This window comes from Vombatus ursinus, unplaced genomic scaffold, assembly GCF_900497805.2.
Source record: "Vombatus ursinus unplaced genomic scaffold, bare-nosed wombat genome assembly UNPS02014799.1, whole genome shotgun sequence".
NCBI classification, from domain to species: domain Eukaryota; kingdom Metazoa; phylum Chordata; class Mammalia; order Diprotodontia; family Vombatidae; genus Vombatus; species Vombatus ursinus.
Window position 1 is genome coordinate 1,198,218 of NW_020954577.1, and position 23,879 is coordinate 1,222,096.

Here is a 23,879-nt window from a genome sequence, read left to right on the forward strand (position 1 = left end):
TTTATGAGAACATCAATCGGGGTGGGTGAGAGTTAAAGAATCCGCCATATTGGCCAGACTCTTAAGGAATCTAAGCATTTGTATCACTAATGCAAGCGGGCCAGATTGAATCTGAGCCCTTTAAGGGAGGCAAGAAAGACTGTGGGAAGGATCTAGGAGTGGCCAAATAGTCTGGACTGAATGCCAGTGACCTGGACCGTGTGATCAAGGGAGAATGAGACCTAGATGGTATTAAGGGTGGGAAGTGGCCAGGGGAGATAGGGAGATAGGGAAGTAACAGACAAAGCAGATTGGACTGGGTCAGAGGTAACAGAGGTGGAAGATTGGGCATACCCACTATGAAAGGCGACTGCCAGAGACTTGACCGTGGAGGGAAAGGAAAAACTCAAGGAGAGTTAGGGGGGTGGTTCCCAGGGCCTGGACCCTGTCACAGACATTAGCCTCTCCCTAATGGTACTTTAGCCACTTTCACTGTCTGATTACAGGGTCTCTCTACCTCAGGCTTTCACATCTTGGAGCCCTCTGATAGCCTGCTGAAGCCCAGGGAACCCGTTCTCAGAGCACCGTGTTTAAATGCATCAAATACAGAGGATTACAAAGGAAGCCAATTCTATTGAAATAAAGACGTCAATTTTTTCCACCCAAGTTCAGGGAGCCCCAAGGGGGTCAATGGACCATGCCCCCTGTTAAAATCCTAGCAGTGAGGCAGCTTGGTTTAGCCAAAGGAATACCAACTTTGAAGTCAGGGGCCTAGGCTTGAGTCCAGGCATCCCTCCTGGGTGACCCTGGCCACTTGCACATAGTAGGTGTTCAACAAGTCAAATCAGACAGCCAGTGAGCATTTAGTGAGCACCTACTATGTGCCAGGCATGGTGCTAAGTGTTGGGCCTACAAGGAAAGACAAAGATACGATCTCTGTCCTCAAACAGCTCTCAGTCTCATGGGGGAAGACCACCTGTAAACCACCATGTTGTAAACCACAAGACATATTCAATATAAATGGGAGATGTCTCAGAGATGTCTCTGCTGTGAGGTAACTATGGTTAAGGAGAATGGGAAAGATGAGGTGTTAGCGGAGACTTGAAGGAAACCAGGAAAGCCAGGAGGTGGAAGAGCCCGAGAGGAGATGCACAGAGAGGACGATTCTGGGCAAAGGACAGCCAGCGAAGAGGCTGAGTCAGGAAATGGATCGAAAACCAACCAGCCTAGGAGTATTTCTAACAGGGCACCAGGAGCCACAGAGTTCTGGGGGAAATGAGGCTGGACTCGGGTCCAGTCAGACGAATGGGTCCAAATGCCATGCGCCTCTAAGAGCGACCGGGAGCAAATCACTTCACAACCTCCAGTTCCCAGACAACTCTAAGGATCAGCCCTGGTGGAGGGAGGGAGGTGAAAAACCCAAGAGCTCACTACCTACCTCTTAGGGGGACTATAACGAAATCCATTTGCTTAAGGGCTATCTCTAAGTAAGCCGTTAGGGGAACGTGGGAAGATTTCAACGAACAACGATGGAACCAGAAAGAATGAAAAAGACAGTGCTGAGTGATTAATAATAATGGTTAACATTTCTTTAGCGCTTTTAGGTTCCTAAAGTGCTTTACAAATATTCATTCGATTCTTACGATAACCCTGGGAGGCAGGTGCTTTTATGATCCACATTTGAAAGGTAAGAAAACTGGGGTCGAGTTTAAGTGACTCGGAGTCACCCACTGTTAAGGAGTGTTAAGGGGTCCCCCCGAACTTGTCTTTTTGAGTTGCCGTATTTTCTAGAAACACTGGACCCAGAGAATGCAGGAGGTCCTGAATGTATCAAGGACAACCCCCCTCCTCCCCGCAACTGACATAGTTAATATCCCAGGCTGGATGTGAAATCAGCTCCTCCAAGACCCCAGCGCTCTATCTGGCTGCCTCTGTTATCAAGGACTAAGCTAATTATTAACACACTCAGCCTTAGAGAAGAGTTGAAACAATGCACCTCCCTTCTTTTCAAAGGTGGGAGACTGTGGCCTTGATTAACGTGTCCCTTGTTTTCTGTAAGTTTTTATTGATATCTTCTGTTTCTTAGTCACCATAGTTAACCCAGTTATCCCTCCGCATCCCACAATTAACATTATTTTTCTGATGGAAACCTGAAAAAGTCCAGAACCCCGGGCCATGTGGCCCTCCAGGACGGGGTGGGGGTGGGGGTGGGGGGGCGCTCAGCGCGTGGTCTGGCTGACCGGCTCTCCCTAGGAGCTGAGGCTAGAAAAGGGAGAAGACGCAGAGGAGAAGTCTCCCTCCCTCACCCGGCCTCAGTTTCCTCATCTGTCAAATGACAGCTCACCGAGGCAGCCAGGCGGCCCTTGTGCATGCTGCACCAGGCTTGGAGTCTGGAAGACCTGAGTTCAAAGGCAGCCTGCGACTTTAGCGCGTCGCCTCTGTCTGCCTCGGTGTCCTCATCTGTCAAATGAGGATAGCAAGAGAGTAAGAGCACCCACCTCCCAAGGTTGGTGTTAGGATAAAACGAACTTAGCCGCTTAAAGCGCTTTGCAAACTTCGAGGTGCATGCAGGCGCTCATTTTTATTAATTGTTGTTCAGTACGTTGATGTTGATGATGACGACGAAGACGATGACGTCACGAGAGGCCCTTCGATTCTAGGGTCCCTCCCCTGCTCCTCCCCTGCTCTCACAGTTTTGCACCTGGGCTCCCTCAAGCCTCCAGGGGACGCTCCCGTTGCCCCTAGGCCCTCGGGGGGGGGGGGCCTCGCTCCGCGACGCCTACGGGCGTCCGGCGGGCGAGAACTACAAGTCCCAGAGTGCTCCGGGGCGGGTGCGCGGGGGCGGTGCTCGCGCGCGCGGGCCCGGGCTCCGTCCGCCCGTCCATCGGACCATGGAGGGGCGGGGCGGGGCGGCCATTGGGCGAGCCGGCCGGGGGGGCGGGGCGGCGGCTTCGGGACGGCCCTGGGGAGGGGCAGGCCGGCGGCTTGACTCGGGGCTGGGCCCGGCGGCAGCTGCTGCTGCGGCCGCTCGTAGCTGGCGGAGCCGCTGCCTCCCGGTCCTCGGTCCGCGGTCCTCGGCCATGGCGCCCCTGAGAGTGTGCATCGTGGGCTCGGGCAACTGGTGAGCGCGGGCGGGAGAGGGGGAGGCGCTGCGGCCCCGCCGCCCCACGCGCGCCGCTCCCCCGCGGGACCGCCCGGGCCTGGGCCCCCGTGGACCGGAGTCGAGACGGGGCACGCCGCAGCCCACGGGCGCGGGTGGGCACCCCTTCCCGCGCCCCTCTGCGGGAGGCCCGAGCGTGTGCGTGGGCCCGCTGACACCCCCGCCCCCCCTGCGCAGCCCAGGGTGCGGGGGCGAGTTTGGCGTGGGCGCGGGCGCGGGCCGTTTCCAGACTCCGCACCTTTGCCTCGTCCGCTCGGGTGGCCCCAGGGGAGGGAGCCTCCGGGAGAATCTGGACCTCGGGCGGAAGAGCGAGGGGCTGGTCGGGGCGCCGTTGGGGTGGGGCTTCGGTGTTGGGGCCGCGCCACATGGAGGCTTCTGCGGGAGAGATTCGGCCGCAGTTTTCAGCCCACTGTGTACCTGCCTCCCACAGCGGCTATCAGCCACCGCGGAGGGCGGGAGCCCGGGCAGGCTGGGAGGGCCGGGGCGGCTGGACAGCGCGTGCACTTTGAATTTGGAGAAGGCTCTGCCCTCTCCCCCCTTCTCCCGGCTCCCCGTGGCCTGACCCCTGGCCTCCATCCTCCCAGGCTCGAGCCTCGAGGCATGACTTTATGGAGGAGAGGTGGCAGCTTCCCTGTGACGGGGAACTCACTTCTCCTTTTTCAGACGCCATCCTCTTTTCTGTACTCAGACTCAGGCTGCTAGGTATGGCCTTGTTGCCGGGGATGCTGTGTCCCTTCTTCATCCCCCAGCACTCTGGGTCATCTCCTGCTTCCCCATCTTTGCCCAGGACAGGCTCCACACCTGGAGTGCCTTCCCACTAGTAGAAGCCTTGGCTTTGCGGCTTTGCCTAATTAATTACGTTCTCTCCTATGTTCCCCCAAGCTGGGAACATACTCTCCGTGTTTACTTTGTATCTTAGTATGAGTTTATCAGTGTCATTGGGCCTCTCCTGCCTAGGAGGTAAGTGGTTCAGGTTTGGGCATAGGTCTGTGTTTGTGTCTTCATCTCCAGCCTAGCACAGCCTGAGTTCAGGTACAGACTTGTATGGACAAGTCACTAAACCCACCGTCAGCCTCAGTTTCCTCTTCTGTAAAACATGCTCCTTGACCTCTGAGGTCCTTTCAGATCCGAGCTTATGCATCTGGGACTTTGTGTTGCTGTTGTTATTTTAGGGGCCTTCTCCCTAACTTCCTCCTGCATGGGATTGCTTGGGCAGCAAGTGCTCCTGTGGCTGGCCTGACCTGTAGAGCCCTGGGAGCGCTGTCCTTCCCTATTGCCACATATCAGGAAGTCATGTTTCCACTGGCACCAGATGCCAAGTATTTATTTATTGAGAGTCTCACTGTTTAATAGACTGAGAGGCTGCCTCTTGGTTCAAGTCTGCCCCTGACCCGTAGGTCCTTTAACCTTTCAGGCCCCCATCTCTCTTTACAGAGAACCTTGCTGTGATCATAAAAACCATAACTAGACCTTTAGGTTTGCAAAGCATTTTGTCACCGGAACCACACCACAGCCCTGTGAGGTAGGTACTGTTATTCCCATTTTACAGATGAGGAGAGACTCACCAGTTTTATGCGGCTTGTCCAAGGCCACACAGCCAGGAGGTGCCTAACTTGGTGATGAAAGCCATGTCTTTCCACCTCCCCAGTTAATACTCTATCCCCTCTGCCCTACTGTGTGCAGGGAAGTAAAGCAGTCAATGAGGGGCATCTGTCTGCCTTTGGCTGCTCAACTTGCCTTGCTCCCAGCAGTGGTTATAGGAGAGAAATGAGCAGGAATTCTGAGCCCCTTCCCAGCATGTGTGGATGGCCCCTATGGCAAAGGGACCAGGTGATCCCCATCCTGGACTTTCACTTTATCGTGGCTTTGGGCTCTAGTGCTTAGCACAGGCCCTGGCACACAGTAGGCACTTTGTAAATGTCGGTTGATTGAATGATCTTTAAATGTGTACAGACCACCAGAGGGGAATGGGTGTGTGTGTTCACATGGGGTGAATAGGCTGTCAGACTCAGACCTTTCCACACCCTGATTTGGGACCCTGTCTTTAGTCCCCTTCTAAGAGGTAGGGTGGGGGACACCTTCTAGCTTCCTCTTTAGCAACAGAGTTCATTGTTTAAAAAAAAATGCTTATAGCTGTATTGCAGTATAACTGGCTTCCTTTGTAATCTTGTATGTTTTATTTTACGCATTTAAAAGCATATTCTGAGAAGGGAGTACATCGGCTCTTCTAGACTGCCTGAGGGGGTCCAGGATACCCCCTCCTTCCAGGAGGGGGCATGGCCTGTGATAAGGAGAGGACTGTATATTCTAGGAGTTGGAGGAGTTAATGTGGAAGGGACCCTAGGAATCCACCTCCCCAGGTCTCTGCTTGGCCAGGGTGACCTGCCCAAGAGTGTTGCCCTTGGGCTCAGTTGACGTTTTACATAATCCTGAGAGACCTGAAAGCAGTTTTGACTTTGGGGAGTGGTGACCTTGGCTTGGCACAGGTATGTGCTCCACATTGTTTTTGGCTCTTTGTATTTTCCCTACCCTCGAGCCCTTTTGTCTGTCCCTAGGCTGGGTCTGACCGCTCACATGGAGACCAAAGCGCCGTTGGAACTGTTGTAATGAGCTGGCATTGGGGGCCCTCTTACTCTTAAGAAGTGAAAAGGTCAGGCAGAATTGGAAAGAGACCCAGAACACCTGTTCGCCATTCCAGCCAGGTAGAATGACCTGGAATGTGCTGAACCAGATGGCAGTGTAGAGAGTTGTCTTTTACATGAAGCCCTTTACAAGAATTAACCATTTGATCTTCATGACAACCTGGGAAGTAGGTGCCATTTATTATCTTCATTTTACAACAGAGGAAACTGAGGGAGATAGAGGTCAAGTGACTCTCGAGGGGCACGCAGCTATTAACTGTCCAAGGCCAAATTTGAAATCAGGTCTTCCTGACTGTAGATACCCAGCCCCTTGATTTTACAGATGAGTAAACTGAGACCCAGAGAAGGGAAGGGACCTAACTCAAGGTCTCCCAGCTATTAAATTGTGGAACTTAGACTCTAGCAGCTAGGTGGCACAGGAAGACTTGAGTTCAGATCGAACTTCAGAACCTCCCTCTGCCTCAGTTTCTTCACCTATAAAATGAGAGGGTTGTAGTTAGTGGCCTCTGGGGAAAGCACGCAAGATGGGAAAAGGTTGAGTTCATGCTGCCCCCCCTTGCCTCTGCATGGAGGAAGCGGGGCTGACAGTATTTTTTTTTTCTTGGCCATTGGGGTTAAGTGACTTGCCCAGGGTCACACAGCTAGTACTTGTCTGAGGCAGTATTTGGACTCAGTCCTCCTGACTGCAGGGCCAGCGCTCTATCCGCTTACCACCCAGCTTTAAAGTTTGCAATATGTCACATCATTTGAGCTTTCTGCCTCTACCTGTTGTGAGGTAATATTTATAAAGGGCTTAGCACAGCGCCTGGCACACAGTTGGCGCTTAATAAATGGTTGCTTCCTTTTTGAGGATCGGGCGAGATGTCTATAAAGTACTCTGCAAACATCAGCCACATGTAGATGCTAGCTGCTGCTGCTCTTAATGTTTGTTATCGTTATTTATTATGAGCAAACGAAGGGCTCGTGACCTTAAAGTGCTCCAAAAGAGAGTTGTTTTCATTTACCAGTAGTAGTTGTCATGGTAGCGGCCAGTCAAGGTGTCATTTGAGTTGATTTTCTAGGAGTGGGAATGAATTGTTAATCATTGAACCACACTCTTTCAAGCTCTGAGCTAGAGAGCCAGAGAGCCAGCCAGGGGCCAAGCGGGCATCCCCGAGCTCCCCGTCATTAGCACATGGGCACTCATGAATGACTGAGTGGGCTCCAGAGAGGAATCAAAGGGAGGGGAGTTAGTGGTGATAGTGGACAGAATTGTGGGCTCACAGGCCTCACACACAGCCCCTTCACTTTGCAGATGAGGAAACTTGAGGCCCAGAGGAGGGAGGGACTCGTCTGAGGTCACCCTGTGAGTCTCAGTGCAGGCTTCAGATCCCGTTAGGAGACTGGCCACCATGTTTCTATTGCAATCATCCTTCATATTCAGATCCCAATTACAGGTGCTTCTGTCAAGGTGCCCTTGACAACAAAGTGCTAGGACCATCTGCCCCCTCCCACCAGCCCCCTCATGTTTCTGGAAATGTAAGCCCTGTGAGAGAGGGGCCTGGTTCATTCTTTGTCTTTCTGTGGGCTTGTTGCTTAAGCAAGAGTGTGGAGCCCAGAAATTTTACTCCACAAAATTGTCACTTGCAGCCCATAGTTACACTTCTGTTACTTTTCTTTGGCAACTGGCATCATGCATGCTGGAATTGGAGTCAGACCTGGGTTCACATCCTGCCCCTGAACTCACTAGCTTTGTGACCTTGAGTTAACTTCCCAAGCCTTGGTTAACTCTTGATAAGATTATAAGATACAGAGGGAAATCACAGGGGCGTACTCTTTATATCTTCTGAATAATTGTATTTCAACAAGCTTGGTCATCTTAACTCCCTTTCATGTCTGGTTCTAACACTAGCTGTGTTGCTGCAATTCAATAACCTTTTTGAAAAAATTCATTGTGACGTTTTGGTTTGGACTTTCCATTGTATACTCAAACAAAGGCTCCTACTAAAACAGAAACTGCATTCATCAGATTGGGAAGAAAAGTTAAATCAGTTGTTAACAGAAAGGAAAGATGGCTCCTTTAACAGTATCTGTAGTAAATTACCCAGGGTTTGGTTGTTTGTAGACAAGTGAAAATAATGGAGGAGAAAGGAACATTGACCATTGTAACTGACCAGAGTTTGGTTTTCTCTGGGCAAGTGAAAGTTACTAATGTGAAAGTAACATTGGTGATTGTAATTGACCAGAGTCTGTTGTCTTTCATGTCAATTACTTTCACTTGGAGACAATTGAAATTGATCAGAGTTTGGTTGTCTCTGTGGTTATTATTTTTTTAACATTATCCAATTCAACAAAACCTCTATTAAGCGGTTTCTTTCACAATTAAATTTTTTCTTCACCACAAAAATCTATTTTCTCTCCCCATACCACCCCCATGGGAAAAAAGAAAAATAAGACTATTGTAGTAAATATGCATCATTAAACCAAAGAAATTGCTGCATCAACCTTATTCAGAAAATATATACCTCAGTCTAGGGCAGGGATTCTTCACCTTTTTATGTGTCCTGCACCCCTTTGGCAGTCTGCGTGATGCCTGTGGGATTCTCAGAATAATATTTGTAATCACATAAAATAGGACTGAAAAGGAAATAGATAATATTGCAATAGTTATTAAAATAGTAAACAAAATCTTAAAAGTTCACAATTTATCCCAGGTTAAGAACTGAGTATGCTGGTGGCACTAGCTATGTGACCCTGGACAAGTCACTTAACTACTATTTCCCTCAGTTTCCTCAGCTGTAAAATGGGAATAATAATAGCACCTGCCTCCTAGGGTTGTTGTGAGGATCCGATGAGATAATTATTTTTGAAAAAACAGCACAAGGCCTGGCATATAATAGGTGCTATATGAACACTTATTCCCTTCCATGATATAGTACCTACCTAGTGCTTGGGCACTGTGCTGAGTCTCAGTTTCCTCATCTGTAAAATGGGAATCATGATATTCTCCCATACTACTGCTTGAGCTTGGTTAGGATTAATTGAGAGTGGTTGTGAAATGGCTGTGAAAGGCTGGTAGGAGTTAAGCTTTTGTTGTTTTCCGGTATTCTAGGCCTGAGCATGTTAGAAAAAGCAAATTCGAAGTTAGGATGCTCTCTGGAGATAAGCCCATTGCTGGCAGTAAAGTAAGAGCTGACAGCCGTGCAGTGAGGGAGCAGGAACCAAATATAGAAAAGCAGAGAGAGAACTAAAAAAAAAAAAGAAAAAAAAAGAAAAGAAAAGAAAAACAGCTTTAAAGCCTGGGGTGGGAGGGAGGCGTTGGAGCAGGTGGGAAACAGCCCTACCCACCATCGTTGAAGCTCCTTGCTTCTCAGCATAGTCTGTGATAGAAGGTGTAACATTTATTAAGCTCCTACTGTGTGCCAGGCACTTGCTGAGTGCTCTTTTACACACATGGTCTCATCTGATCCTCACAATAATCCTATGGGGTAGATTTCTTGCATAACTGTCTTCTAGGCCTGGCTCACCCATAACTAGCTGAGTATGCTTGGGCTACTCTGGTTACTCTGGACTGGAAGCCCTCAGGGGCATGTGAGTCCACAAGAAGGGGAGGAGTGGGCAGCATGGGGATCCTCCAAAAGTAGTCTAAGACCCAGAGGAAGGCCCATCAGCCTGCTGGGTGGATCCTGCCCTGAGTGGATGGAAGGAGGCAGACAGGGTGCCCAGCTCGGGGCGGTGGTGCTGTCCTGTGAGTATGACTGAAATACCCTGGGTGAGGTCCTGTTGAGGAGGGTGAGAGAGCACAGAGCACATTTTCAATTTCTGTCCAGATTCATGAACAAAGATGTTGATGCTTGAAGGGGTCGAGGCTTTTATCTGGCCTATGGGGAGATTCACTTATCTCCCTACAGATGGAAGAAAGACTAGAGGAAGTGGTTAGGAGACCAGTAACTGAATCCAGTATTCTCCCCGCCCCCCTCATTGGAGTATTCTAGCCTAGGCCGGGGAACCCCACCCACCTCTTGCCCCTTCAGGCCGGCACTCAAATGTCCAAGAGTTGGAGGGGGCTGTATAAGCTTCTCACCTCTTCCTCAATTTCTGTTCTCTTCCTCCTCAAGACCTTCCAGTTAGTCTCAGCAAACATTCGTTAAGCACCTACTATGTGCCAAGCCCTGTGCTAAGCTCTGAGAATACTGACAAAGGCAAAGAAGTCCCTGCTCTCAGGAAGCTCCCAGTCTAATGAGAGAATCAACTACGTACAGACAGCTACACACACATTTGATGGGGTGTAATCCACAGAGGGAGGCACTGAGATGTGGGAGGACAGGGAAAGGAGGGGGGACCAGGCAGAGGCAGAGACAAGGGGGCCGGCCAGGGAAGAGGCCAGCAGTGAGCGTCTTGGGCGTTGTTGGAAGGCAGGACACGTGGGGGCCCGGTGGGACAAGAAACCTGGAGAGGAGGGGGGTTGCCCAGGGCTGAGGGGCTTCAGGGGCCGAGAACAGCACTTAGGCTGATAACAGCGCAGGACGCTAATTAGTGCATCGGTGAGCTGAGCAGTGGGTACTCTCTCTGGGTAATAGATATTAATGGCCATATTAGTGAGCGTGGTCTCTACCCTTTAAAAATAGACATTATTATTAATAGTAATAATAAACCAATGACATTCACAGTTAACAATGATCACAATGCAGAAATAGTCATTTGACCTCTTCCACCCCGTAAGTCCTGGGCTGTGTAGGCAGGATGTGTGAGGAGAGGTCAGAAGGGGTTGTTCAGGAGAGTGTTGAGGCTGACCCCTCCCCAAAAAAGTTCCCCTGCCCCTGTAAAGTCAGTCAGTCTCTCTCTCTCCCTTCCTCCCTTCTCTCTCTCTCTCCCCCCCCCCCCCTCCCCCTCCCTCTCCCCCCCCCCCCCCTCCTCCCTCTTCCTCTCCCCCTAATTTGGGATTGGTCACTGGTACCTTCACTAGGTTTAAGACTCTGTTTTTCAGTATCCCTAACACAGCGTGGCAGAAGCAAAGGAAGCCTGGCTTGGGAGTCGGGCAGGACTCTTGGTCCCTTTGAATCTGCTCCAGGTCCTCCTAAGTATTTTGGGGTCCTGGACCCCTTTGGTTGTCAGTCTGGTGGAGCCTTTGGAGCCTTTTCTCAGGATAGTGTTTTATTTTACAGTTGAAGGAAATGCTAATTTTTAGTTTGAGGTTAATTAAAATAAAGATGTCACTTCCCCCAAGTCTAGTTCACAGACGCCCCCCAGGGGATCTGCACTGACAGCCAGGGTGATTGAAGGGGGGTTGGGGGGGGTCTCACCTGGTGATCACCCAAGAGGGAAAGCCAGAGGCCATAGTGTGAGCTCCGTTCATCTCGATGCCCCGACAGAGGCTGGGAAAAATGCTACTTTTTATGTCAGGAAGACTTTTACCTGTACCAGGCTTATCCTGAAGAAGGCTGCACAAACCTCCTCTGCCTGGCTTGGGAGAGCTAGTACAGCCTGGAGGTCAGAGGACCTGGGTTTAAATCCTCACTTCTCTTAACATTCCTGGGCCTCAGTTGCCCCGATCTGTAAAAGGAGAGATTTGACTAGGATCCTTGGGATTCTAGTCTAGAAACATTGAGGAAAATGGAATTCTATGACAACAGAATCTTTGTATAACAAAAAGACAGATCCAGGCAATGGCTCAGACCTCATTCAGTACAAGGCCCAGTAGAGCGAATGAGTCCTGACAATCACGTACAAGTCGGGAGTCCTTCAGGACCGCGTAGTTCAACTTCCCTTATGGTCTCTAACAACATGTCTGACAGGTGATCACTCCCAGGGACGGGGAACTCATTCCCTTCAAGGCGTCCCGTTCCATGGTTGCTTATTTTTAACAGATCTGACACCCGCTAGTTTCCAGCTGTGGTGGTCCCTGTTTTGTCCTGTGGAGCCGCATAGAGCATAGTAAGCTCTTAAATCAGTGCTCATGAATGGTCAACCCCACATTTGTTAAACGCCTGCTGTATGCCAGGCACAGTATTGCTTCCAGACCTCTCGAGGTCATTGTCGTAGTCAGAACTGCTCTGGGAAAGCAGCCTGGTCAGGGCTGGCACTGGCCTTGGCCTCAGACCCGAATTCCCGGCTGGCTCTCACACAAAGTAGCCTCCGATGGGCTGAAGGTGACCCTGGGTTCTCAGGGCTCCTCCAGTGAAGCCCGAGCTCTGCGGGGGATGTAACAACCTGCAAAACTTGGGGTTGGGGCCTGATTGGATGGTCTTTGTGCCTCTTATCTGAGAACCAGACCCAAGGACCAGATGCTGTCCAGGCAGGCAGCCTGGCACCTGGGGGGCATGTGCACCTTGTGGGTGTTGAGGAGAGGAATGAAGGCCGTCAGGACAAAAGGGATAGGAACCCCTCATCCTCCGCCATGGAGAACTGGAGGGACCTTGGAGGTCGTCTGATCTGCCCTCTCCCCACTGCCCCCTCCTCCTCTTCACATGAGGCCCAGAAAAGGTAAGTGACTTGACCAAAGTCACGCTGCCTTGAAGTGGCTGAGCCAGGCCCGGAACCCAGGCCCTCTGACTCTGCTCTTTCACATTCTGTTCCACGGTCAGAGGTGGTAACAGACAAAACCACCTTTGTTAATGAAGTGGAGAACAGCTTCTCCATTTCTAGGGGGGAGGGGAGAGTTTGACTCGAGCTCACCCAGGAAGTTAGGAGCAGGGCTTGGAAAGCCAGCGATAACCTTGGAAGCTTAGAGCACCAGGTGTGTGCCAGATGCTGTCTGGAGACAAGCCTGGGAAGAGTTCTCTGGCAGAGACAGCCAGGGAGGTGCACACTCGCTCTCTGCCCGCGGGTCTGCCTGCCTGCAGCCTTGGTGCGCCCTTTGTGTGACTCCCCGTGGATCTGAAGCCGCAGCCTGTGGGCACCAGGAGGGCTCTGAGGGCGGGCCAGGGCAGTCCTGGCCAGAGGGTATGGACCGGTCGCTACGCCACCCCTCCTCGGAGGCTTGTCCGGAGCAGGGATAGTCCTTTGTGCTGAGGGCTCCCGGCCTCCCTGCTGCTGCTGGTTTGAGCATCCTTCTGCACAGGCTAGATGGTGCCGTGCGTTTCCTCCAGACCTCCTCCTTGCCCTGTGAATTTGGTTCTGTGCCTGGCATTCTCCTCAGTGCAATGAAACACAAATGAATTTAGCTACCAGTCATTCCCTGGACCTCGGTTTCCTCTTCTGTAAAACAAGGAGGTTGGGCTGGGGGTGTCCCTGGCCCCCTCCTGCCTGGTGTCTGGAATCCAAGGATCTTTCCTTTCATCTTTATCTCGCCATCTCTCCCTTCATGCATGCCATGTTCCAGCCACTCCTGTCCTTCCCTGGCTCTGTGTCCTGGCTCTTTGGCTGCCTTCTGCCTTCAGAATGACCTCGCTCCCCCAGGTCTACCCCTTAGGAACCTGGGCCATCCTCTGACACCTCCTCCTTGCCCGCCAGAGGTACTTCCTAAAACTGGGAGTTGACCTTTCTTTGCTAGTCATTCCCCGAGTCCTAATTAGGGATCTCCTCTGGGGCAAGCACCCAGTACTGTGCATAAACATGTACAGCCTAATCTTGTTAAGGGCTTTGAAAGTGTTGCTGAAAGACAATGATGATCCCCTTGTCCTGTGCCCTGGACACACCCCATCTGGCACACAAGGTATAATTCTGAGCGAGCTAGCCCTTCCAGAAGGAAGTGACCAGAGATCCTGCCGGATCCCTCGGGGGAAGGGGAGGGAGAGGAGTGGGTGGTGGGCCTGGGGCCAGGGCGGAAAAGACAGCAGAGTAGTGTTTGAACAGCTGTCACGGGAAAGAGTACAGACCTCTCTTGGCCCCAGAGGCCAGAACTAAGAAGTGGGAGCAATCAGAGAGAGAGAGGAGATGAGCCGAGATTTGGATGCGAGCCTGAAAAGGGGGCTGCCTTCAGACATGGTGGCTCTTCTAGAGGACCACTTGTGGGTGTGTCATCCCTGACAGCTGAGAGATCCTGGCAAGGAGGGAAGGAACATTCTGAGGGTTTTGTGAGGAAGAATGGAATGGGTGGCCCTTCAGGGTGTGTGTTCTGCAGCCCCGGAGCGGTCCACAGACCCCAGGAGTTGGAGAACTGTTTGTCTCCAAAGGGAGGCCCACAAGGAACAACCCAACCCAGCCCCTTCTTAGCCACTCGGGTGAGAGATTGCATCCTCAGAATCGCTGCCCATGGTGCGATTGGGGGACTTTGGATTCCAGTTGGCCAGGCCAGCTCCTGGCCTCCCCATGGGCTTGGACAGGTGTGAGTTGACATTTTCTTTCAGGGCCCATATCATCATGGGGGATCATGGGGGGCCCAGTCAAAAGACTGAAGGCTTTTAAATGCTTCTGTTGAAGAGGAAACATTTATTAAACAAATAGGCTCCTGGCCTTCCGAAAGTGAATTGAGATTCAGTTATATATATATATTCAGTATGTATAAATATGCTCCTGAGTGTGTATGTGTGTATGTACATATATATATAAATTTTGCCCCTATAACACCGATACACATACATAAGAGTTTATAGAAGATTCTTAGATAGATTGGAGAGTGAACTCCCTAAGTAAGGAAGCGTCTTGGAAGAGATGAAGGGAACTTTAGTCAGGCCCAGAAGAAATGAGAACATCTCAGCTGGCAGAGCCGGCCAGGGCCCGTGTTGTGCAGGCATGAGGAGGCTGGCATCCCACAGAGCGGTGGGACTGGATTCAGGGATGTTTCTTCTGAAATCCAATATGAAAACATGTCCGAGTGCCCAGAGCAGTGAGTTTCCCCCTCTTGGTTTATAAAGAATTCTTTATCTGTCTCTCTGAAGTAAGGCGCTCTGGATCCCCCAATAAGCATCTCGTTGAGTAGATTCCCCTTTCACTTGTCAGGCCCCGTGGGTCCTCTGTAGGCCCGCGCCTGGTGAGGCTGAACTGCGATGGGGAAGGCTGCGTGGCCTGGCAGGGGGTCAGGCTCAGATAGAAACACCAATCTCTGCAGACCACATGTTGATTTAGAAAACCACATGTTTATAAATTTCTTTTTTTTTTTATTAATACATCAACACATTAAAATCAGAAAGGAAGTACATTTTTATTTGGTTTGGGCCCACACTTAGGAATGTTGTGGGCCTGGCCCCACATGACCCTTGTCTGTTTGACGCCTCTGGCCTAGTGGATGGAGGGCCGACCTTGGAGTTAGAAAGATCTGGATTCAAATCCTGCCTGGGGCTGGTGGCTTACCCCTCCCTACCCCCAAGATAGGCAGTGGAGGGATTTTCCATAGTGGATGTTTCACACTTAGTTTCCCCAATGGGATGTAAACCAGGGATTCAGTATTTGTCTTGGACCTCCCCCCCCACCCCCACCACTCCTCCCCCAAGGGCAAAGCCTGCTTTGGAAATGCTCAGCTCAGTGCTGGTGCAGAGTTGATGCTTAATAATATGGTGGCACAGTAGGTGCATAATAAATGTTTGTCTGTGTTAGGATGCATAAGGGGCCTCAGTGCCGAGGCTTTGACCCGGCCTTGGGACGCTTACTTCATCAGCACCCTCGGATTGGAGGGCAGAGAAAGGGGTCCTCTGCCCACACCTGCCAGCTGTCCACATCCTGCTTGGCTACGCTCCCTAGGACTTTTCCATTGGGCCCCTTCTCCCCATCCCCTTTCTGCTCCCTTTTTTGTGTCCTCTTCCCTGTTAGACTGTAATCTCTATAAGGGCAGGGACTGACTTCCTTTTCCATATTTGTCACCCACTGAGTTAGTGTGGTGCCTGACGCATAGTAGGGGCTTAATGTTTGTTGACTGGCTGACAGACACAGGAAAGGGAAAGATTAGCTTTAGACCCTGCCTGGAATTGTTTCCTTTCCCACGTGTCAGGCCAACAAGTGCCTTGAGGCTCCCCTGGCTCCTTTGTTCATGTTTCTCTGAGGCCCAGCCTCCTCTCATCAACATGGCGCTCTTTCCAGACTTGTCAGCAGTGGCCGGTCCAGGCCTGGTCTGTCCTCTGAGGTTGTCTGGGCTCCCCTGGGAGGGCAGGGCATCTGAGGTGAGTGAATTAGAATGTCCAAGATGTGCCAAGTACTGTGCTGAGCGCTGGGGGTCCCGAGGACCTCTGGCTCCTAAGGAACAGAGTCGTAGATGACTCCCCTCGCATCCAAGGTGGGGACTGCTGAGTGGAAAGGGGGGAGGTGGGCCACCACGCCGATGGAGTCTGGGCAGGGAGAGGCTGATGGGAAAACTCGGCATTGGGGGTCTTCCCGGGTGCCAGCGGGGCACATGGGCTGTCTGTCCGCTGGTTATTCCTCACTTGCCACCCTCTCCAGCTCTGCATGCAGAGGCAATCCTTGATGCTGTGACCCCCTCCCCCTTTCCTCTTTGTCTCTTGTCCCCCCCCCCTTTTGTGGAGACTGGGCTTTCCAGTGCCATCCAGGCTGGAGGCCGAGTGGTCATTCGGGGCCCAGTGCCGTTGCTGATTGGCACAGAAGGTTCAGCCCAATCACCCCCCACTTTTGAGCGCTCCCCAGATTGGTGCCAGACTTAATACGTTCACCTGGTGGGATGCCCCGGCCTCAGGGGTTCTGGGCTTGTGCCCCGGGGCTGCATGTCTCTGTGGCCTTCAGGGCCAGCCTCAGTGTGGAGTGTTTGGAGGCCAGGCCTGCCCATGACCCCATCTTTGTAAGAGATGGGCCTTGGTTTCAGGGAGAAGTTTGGAGTCATTCAAAGAACTGAGCAGTGTTCCAAGGCCATCCGGCCCACTGGCCGCCCAGCTCATTGTCCAGGACCCCTGTTCCCCACGGTCTAGAGGCTGAAGGGAAAACAGCAGGTTCAGAGCCAACTGGCCTCTTACCAGCTGGTAAGGGCAGCTGCCTGACCCCAGGCAAGTCTCTGAAGCTCTCTGAACTTCAGTTTTATCGCCTGTGAAATGGGGGTGATGATGTCTGTGCCGATGTTCAGGTGGCTCTTCAGGCCTCTGAATGCTGCCTTCTTGTCCTTGTGTGTGAAACTCCTCTAGAGCTTCCCTGTCCCTCAGAGACCAGTTTTCTCCGGTGTTTCTTCTTGTTTTTTCCTGTTTCAGAGTCCTCAGGGGCCGGATGGCTGTTCCTAAAACAGAGCTCTGACCCTCATTCCTTCCCATCACCCCTTTGGTCTCCTCTGGGCATTTAAAGCCCTTATTGTACATTTAACCCCCCCCCCCCAGGGAAGCTCCTCAGGTTCAAGGACTTGGGGGGGGTCCCAAAGTCATGGCTTTGACTCTTCCCCTCTGGGAGTCTGGGCCGTTCACTAACCCCTTGAGGCTCCCAGCCTCTCTTAAACCTCGGGTTGGGTTGTCTGGCAAATTGAGTTTTTAAGTGCATAAAGTGAAATGCAGAGATCATAAGAGAAGCCAGTATATCACAGTACAGTGATCAAACACTCAGAAGCCCTGCTCAGAGACTCTGAGAAGGCAATCTGCATGCGTGGAGGGAGTTTCCTCACACGAGAGTTCCATGTGTCGACATTACAGAACCCACCGAGCCCCTCCCCAGCACCTGGCACAGGCCATGGTGCCTGATAAACGCCTGTAGAATTGGGTGGGCTTTGGGGTGATCCTTGAGCCGACGGGAACCTGAGCTCTTGGGAACGAAATCAGCCTCTTGTGGTTTTCACCATGTTCCCTGCGCCTGCTCTTGTTGGAGCAGACCTTGTTCTCCCCATTTTATAGATGATGTCACTTGGCCGGGTGTGGGGCCAGCCCCCGACCCTGGCTTTGCAGACCTTGACCGTGGCCAGTCCTTTCTGCTCTCTCTGTAGGGGCTCAGCCGTGGCCAAAATCATTGGCAACAATGTCAAGAAGCTTCAGAAGTTTGCCCCAATGGTCAAGATGTGGGTCTTTGAGGAAACAGTGAATGGACGAAAACTGACAGACATCATCAATAATGATCATGAGAATGTAAAGTACCTCCCCGGACATAAGCTGCCTGAAAATGTGGTAAGTGAGGCATGGTGAGATGTGGCATGGCGTGGCGGCCCCATGGGAGGCGACGACATAGGGATCCACCTACCTCAGGTGATTACTCCTCCACTGAGGCCTCACCAGGGCAGAGGGGACCAAGGGCTCTGGAAGGCAGTGAGAAGCAAGCACTAGTATGTTGCAGACATGGGTCTGGGGGTGCCAGGGAGGCAGGAGATGGAGAGCAGCTTTGGGGATGCTGAGTGGGCCAGTTCATAGAGGATGTGGGAAAGGGTCCTGCAGCCAAATGGGGAAGGATTGGCTGGGGAAAGGGGAGACTTCCCCAAGGGTCACATGGCTAGGCTGTAAAAGAGACAGGATTTGAACCCAGGTCTTCCCAACTACGAGTCTGGCCATCCATTGGCTGTTTCCCAGTTTTGTGTTTTCAGTGGTCATACCTATGGATTCCTCTGCCTCTGTCTGCTTGTCCTTCCTCCCCTGGGAGCAGACTGCCCAGGCTGCCTCAGTCCTGTAGGGGAGACAATTAGGTGACTGGGATCCCTCCTTTGGAGGAGGTCATGATCATGGGGAGTGTTTATCCCTGGGTTTCTGGGCCTTGATGAAGCTGGACCCAAATGACTGAGCCTTCAGACTCTAGATCCTGGAAATTTCTTTTAAAAAGCTCTCCTGGCCCTTTAGTGTTTGTGTAATTAATTAATTAAGCCACCAGCTGTTGAGAAAGCAGAGCCTTGATGCCTGGGGCCCACCCTGGTAGCGGGAGGCGTCTTGTTCAGGCCAGGGCAAGGCCAAGCAGACGTTGCTTTTATTGGAAAGTGGCTTCATTAGTTGAGAGGTTGCCAAGCCCTGTGCCAAGATCCCGAGCCAGTGTCACCAATGTGCTTTGTGCCTGAGTGAACAGAGCACCAGGCTGGGGATTGGGAAGCCTTGGGCTCCAGCTCATGCCTCTTACTCTCACTGTGTCATTTCTTTAGGCCTCAGTTTCCTCATGTAGGAAATGGGTATAAGAGCCTTGGAGGGCTCTTGTGAGAGTCATTACCTTAAGGCAGGTAATAGAGAGGGGATAGAAACCCCTGGAAAGCCATTGGTGTAGGAAGGCTGGTGCCGAGGGGGTTTCATCACTCCACAATTTTCTGTACCCACAAAATCACCAGCCCAGCCTCTGCTCCCCCATTCCAAATCCACGTTAAAGTTCAGGGAGCCCCCTCCTTTGCAGCCAGGAGCCTCAGGAGCTGCCCAAGCAGAGACAGCTGGCCTGGCTCGCTCACAGTCACGTGGTCATTGTGTGACATGGATGGGCAAAGCCCTTCGATGACCTCACACTGCCCTATCCACATCAGCTGTCATTGTTAATTTACTGTGAGCGTGGACAAGTGGCCTGAGAAGGCACGGTGCTGTTCAATCCAGGCAGCAGCTTTTAAGCACCTACTATGTGCTAGGTGCTGAGGGTATTAGGAGAAACCAAAGGTGCCTGACTTCTTTTAGAACACAAGACATTCGTGTCCATAAGACTTTCCTGCTTATCTGGTAAAGCGAGCCCTGACCACCAGGGGATGAGGAAAGGCCGCCCAGTGGACAGGGCTCATAAGCTGAGCCTGGAAGGAGGCTGGGCACTCTTAGAGTTGGAGTGAAGGCGGGAGAGCGATTCTTAGGTGTGGGGCACAGCCTAGGCAAAGGTGTGGTGGTGGCATTTCTCGTAAGTCTACCACTCCAGCTCTCTTTCCACTGCATCTTGACCCTTCTCTTAGTTTTTGCTGGTTTTTTGTGTGGTGTTGGGCATGGAGTAGAAGCTTGGTAAATTCTTGGGGAACGAATGAGGTTGTGTCTGCAGCATTTAGCTGTGGGACTCCCTAAAGGCTCTTTTCCTTCACATGTGCAGATTGCTGTCCCAAGTCTCAGTGACGCTGTTGGAGACGCAGACCTCCTGGTCTTTGTGATTCCTCACCAGTTCATTCGCAGGATTTGCGATGAGATCACTGGGCGAGTTCCCAAGAAAGCTCTGGGGATTACCCTCATCAAGGTAGGTGGGGTGCTTTGATCCTTTGTGGGCCTGGGGACTCCCTGATGTGGTCCTTCCCTCCACCAGTGCAGATCGCAAGCCCACGTCCTGTGTGGTTGTTCCCTGCCCAGGTCTATCCATCCATCCTCCATAGAAGCCAGTCTTTTTTTAATCAGACCTGTAATATCCTTGGTTTAGAGAGAACTCGGGAGTAACTTCTTCCTACAGGGCAGATCAGTGCCTACTCTGTTGTCTGGCCCGCAGAGAGGTTAGTGACTTGCCTAGGGTCACACAGCCCCAAGCTGTCAGGGGCAGGACTTGAACCCAGATCTCGCTAGCTCTGAGGCCAGCTCTAGTCAGCATGCTTCTCTGAGAGCTGAGACAGCCGCCGAGGCATCGGTGGTGACAAGTGGTCAGATGCACATGTGGCTGGCCCGACGCGATTGACTGTTCATCCACCTTCGTGTCGTGTGCCTGGGTACGCGTCTTTTTCATACTGTTTTATTTTTCTAGTGGGGCAGTTAGACCAGTCTCTGTCCTCCAGGACCGAGGCTGAAGTCTGCTCTTTAACGTTTAAAGCCTTCCTCTTGCTGAACCCTTCCCTCCATCGCGGGCTTCCGTGGGCCTTCGGGTCCTCCACACACACTAGAATCCAGCCACCCTGGCCCACTGGCCGTTCCTTACACGTGACTCTCCCTCTGTCCCCCAGACCCGGAACGTGCTCCCTCCTCCTTTCTGCCCGGCACTGCCCTGGCTTCCTGCAAGCTGCAGCCCAGTTCCCGTCTTCTGCAGGGGGAGGTCTTTCCTGGGAACACTCCCCAGCTCGGAGGCCTTCCCCTTTGAGGTGACCCTGTCGCCTCCTCATTAGAACGCGAGCCCCTCCAGGGAGGGCGGGGATTGGCTTTGTATCCTCACTGCTCAGCTCAGTGCCTGGCTGTGATTCGGGAGTGCTTAATAAATGCTAATTGACTGGCTGACCAGTCCACACAGATGTCATAGAGATGAGTGAGTAAGCCTGGGTCAGTAGTGACTGGAGCCTGGCCGTTTGGCTTAAAGACATCCTCCGTGACTTTTTATTCTTTTAGTGTCTTCACATCTTAGCTGTGTCTTGGAAATCAGACCCCAAGTCCTTCCTCCGGTGTGGGTTTACTCTTGGGCATTTGGTCTGGCCCACCCAATTTCCCCATGTGCCATGCAGCCTCCTGACATGGGTACGTTAGGGACTGCTTTGGAGGCCCATCCTTGAGGAAATGCCAGCCAGTCTGTTCCATCTTGGGTCTGTTTGTTCTGTGGTTTCATCTAAAAATGCCCTGGGCTAGTCTGGCTTGGCTGAAGCCCACTCTGACCAGCCAGCCTGGCTTATAAAGCAGTCGCCCTGACCTTCTGGAAAGTTCTGCAAACCTTCTGGATCAGGTGACTCTTGGTCACCGGGTCGGTGCAGAAAAAGAATGTGGGCCGGCTGAGGTTCCTTATGAGCTCCTGGCCTCTGCAGCGTGGTGACCGCTTAGAAGCAGGGAAGGTCTAACGTCCTCACTTTGTCTGCTCTCGCGCCCGGTTTTGGGCCAGGAGCTTGTTTGAACGCCTGTGTAATCAGCCCCAACCCAACATGGTGCGTTGGCATTGAAAACCAACTTGGCTGTCACCCTAGGCAGCTGTCCCCTGTCTCCCAAGAGACGGTCCATTTTTTCTTCATTAATGTCATTGGGCGCTCAATCATGCCATGATTTTTTGAACGGAGTATGTATGATGTATAAGAATGAGGCTTCTGAGTAGCCCACAAGCTTTTGGCCTCTTTCATTTCTCTGCGAAACATCCATTCAGCAGCGCACAATCTAATAAGCATTAATTAGCAACACAGAGCATAGAGGGCCAACCATGGTCAGCAAGTACTTTTTACTTCCTGAATCAGGAAGACCCAAGTTCAAAATCAGCCTCAGACACGTACTAGCCGTGTGACTCTGGGAAAGTCATATCACCTTGTTTGCCTCAGTTTCCTCATCTGTAAAATGGGGATGACAGCAGTAACCTCCTGGGGTTGTTGTGAGGATCAGATGAGCTAATACTGTAAAGTGCTTCACACAGTGCCTGGCACATGGTAGGCAGTATGGAAACGCTTGTTTATTAATTGTGGTCCCTCCTATAAGTCAGTGGTTCTCAGGGATCCCCAGCATCCACAGAGTCAAAACTATTTTCTTAATAGTATGAAGCCATTTCAATGTCTAATCGTGGTAAATATTATAACTCACATAAAGAAAAACTCTTGAGGGAGGGGAGCGTGAGCAGCGCGGTCCTCCATTTTTAAGAACACGAAGGCGTCCTGAGACCAAAACATTTGCAATCCCCTGCTCTGAGTCTCCAAGCAGCAGAGGAGGTGCCCGTGTGCACTGGTGGACCCGAGTTTCCCTAGCCGAGTTCCCCACCGCGCCCCAGACAGTCCTCTGGTAGCCAAGCATCTCCTCAGCCCACCTGCCCACCTTTTGGGTGGACGTGGCCCCGGCGTGCCACCCCGGGTTGGCCAGACCTGCGGACTCTTTCCTCTGCTCCCTCATGAGTGAATCTGTGTGCCTTAGCTCCACTTACTCCAGGGTGGCCTGAGCTCCTGAACGTTCATTTGAGGGCACTCGGAGAAATCAGCACCCTGGCTGGCCCATCCGCCCACCCTGCCCCGGCTGCCGTTTCTCTGACGCCTCCTACTCTCGGTTGTCAGGCAGAGGTGCCGAGCGTCCAGGTGGGCAGCAGCTCACACGGTCAAGTGTGGTCGGTGCTGGTGGCCGGCCCAAGAACCCCGAGCCTTGGCACCTCTGCCTCCTTTCCCATCTCTCCGCTGGCCTCCTCTGGCAGTGGGAGGGCATCTGAGAATGTGGCCCCTCGAGGCCAGGCACAGTCTGTTTGCTCTCCTTGTGTCCCCAGATGCCTGGTACATAGAACACTTAACATGCTTCTCCATTGGGTGCCAAGGGCCGTTTTGGGGGTGATAAGTCATCCCTGGTCGCCGTCCTCCTGGGAACAAGCCTGCCTGAGCAGAGCGGCTCCTGAGACATGCCCAAACTTGACCCTGAATCCTTTCCAGCTCAGTCAGACCTGCCCGTTAGCTCACGCTCCCCCAGTGGGGAAGAAGCCAGGGTCTCCTCGCCGTGAAGAAGCAGCTTTGGGGACGAGCTTCTGTGCAGGGGAGGGAGGGATGCTGAGATAGTGGATGGGAGAGGCCTTAAAGGTGATCTGGTGGCTGCTAGGGACGTCGTTGGAATGTTGGGGCGGAAGGTTGGGGAAAGTTAGAGGCCTCTGTCTGAAAACTCTTTATTTTCTTCCAAAAGGTGCTGCTATAAATATTAGGGTGTGTATGGGGCTTTCTTTATGTCTTTGACCTCCCTAGGTTACGTGCCTGGTGTTGGGATCTCCAAGTCCAAGGGTTTGTACCTTCCCTTTCTTGGCATAATCCTGCTTTCCTGAATGGTTGGACCAAATTTGCAATTCCTCCAACAATGTATGAGTGTGACAATCAAATTGTGGATCCTGGAATCGTTGAACTTGAGCTGGAAGGGACTTAGTCCAACGCTTTCAGTTTACAAATGAGAAAATTGAGTCAGTGAAAAGACAGCCATGCACAAATTAGTCAGGCATTTATTAAGCACCTAATATGTACTGGCACTCTGCTAGGGATTGGGCTTACAACCAAAAGGATTAAAACCACCCCTCCTCTCAAAAAGCTTAACTAAATACAAACGTGTGTGTGCGGGCATGTGCGTGCATGTGAGTGTGTGCGCGTGTGTGTGTGCGCATGTGTTCTGCGCTAACGAGTGGACGGAGGTCGTCTTTGTTCCCGTGATTCTCGGCTGCCCTCTTGATGTCGCCGCGGTCAGCATTTTCTTTGTTGCTCGCTTCACACAGTCTCCCTTTACCTCTCCGCCATCCGGCCTCGGAGAACACTCTATTCAGCCCGTCCCGAGCGCTGGACATTAGGTTGTTTCCCATGGTAGGAGCGGAGCCGCCATAAACATTTTTGTGCAGAGTAGAGCCTGAGCGTTGGTGGATCTTGGGAAGAAAATGAGTCATCGGCTTTTGACAAAAATGAGTAAATATTCCCGGGGAGAAAACCAGAAAACCTGCGGGCGGGCGGGCATCATCAAGGCTGGCGTCACGCTGGCATCCGCAGTCGCCGTCATGCCCGTGTTTCCTTTTCGCCC

The 23,879-nt window shown here is 52.1% G+C and overlaps 1 protein-coding gene across 1 annotated transcript in view; it reads left to right on the forward strand.

The window, feature by feature from the left end:
- The first annotated feature begins 2,997 nt into the window (after nt 1-2,997).
- LOC114050467 (glycerol-3-phosphate dehydrogenase 1-like protein) overlaps nt 2,998-23,879 on the forward strand; it is a 35,863-nt gene continuing 14,981 nt past the window's right edge. Inside the window, exons 1-3 of the mRNA XM_027872184.1 lie at nt 2,998-3,100; nt 17,540-17,717; nt 19,576-19,716. Coding sequence (XP_027727985.1) covers nt 3,060-3,100; nt 17,540-17,717; nt 19,576-19,716 — 360 coding nt within the window. The 5' untranslated portion in view covers nt 2,998-3,059. The remainder of the gene's footprint in view (nt 3,101-17,539; nt 17,718-19,575; nt 19,717-23,879) is intronic.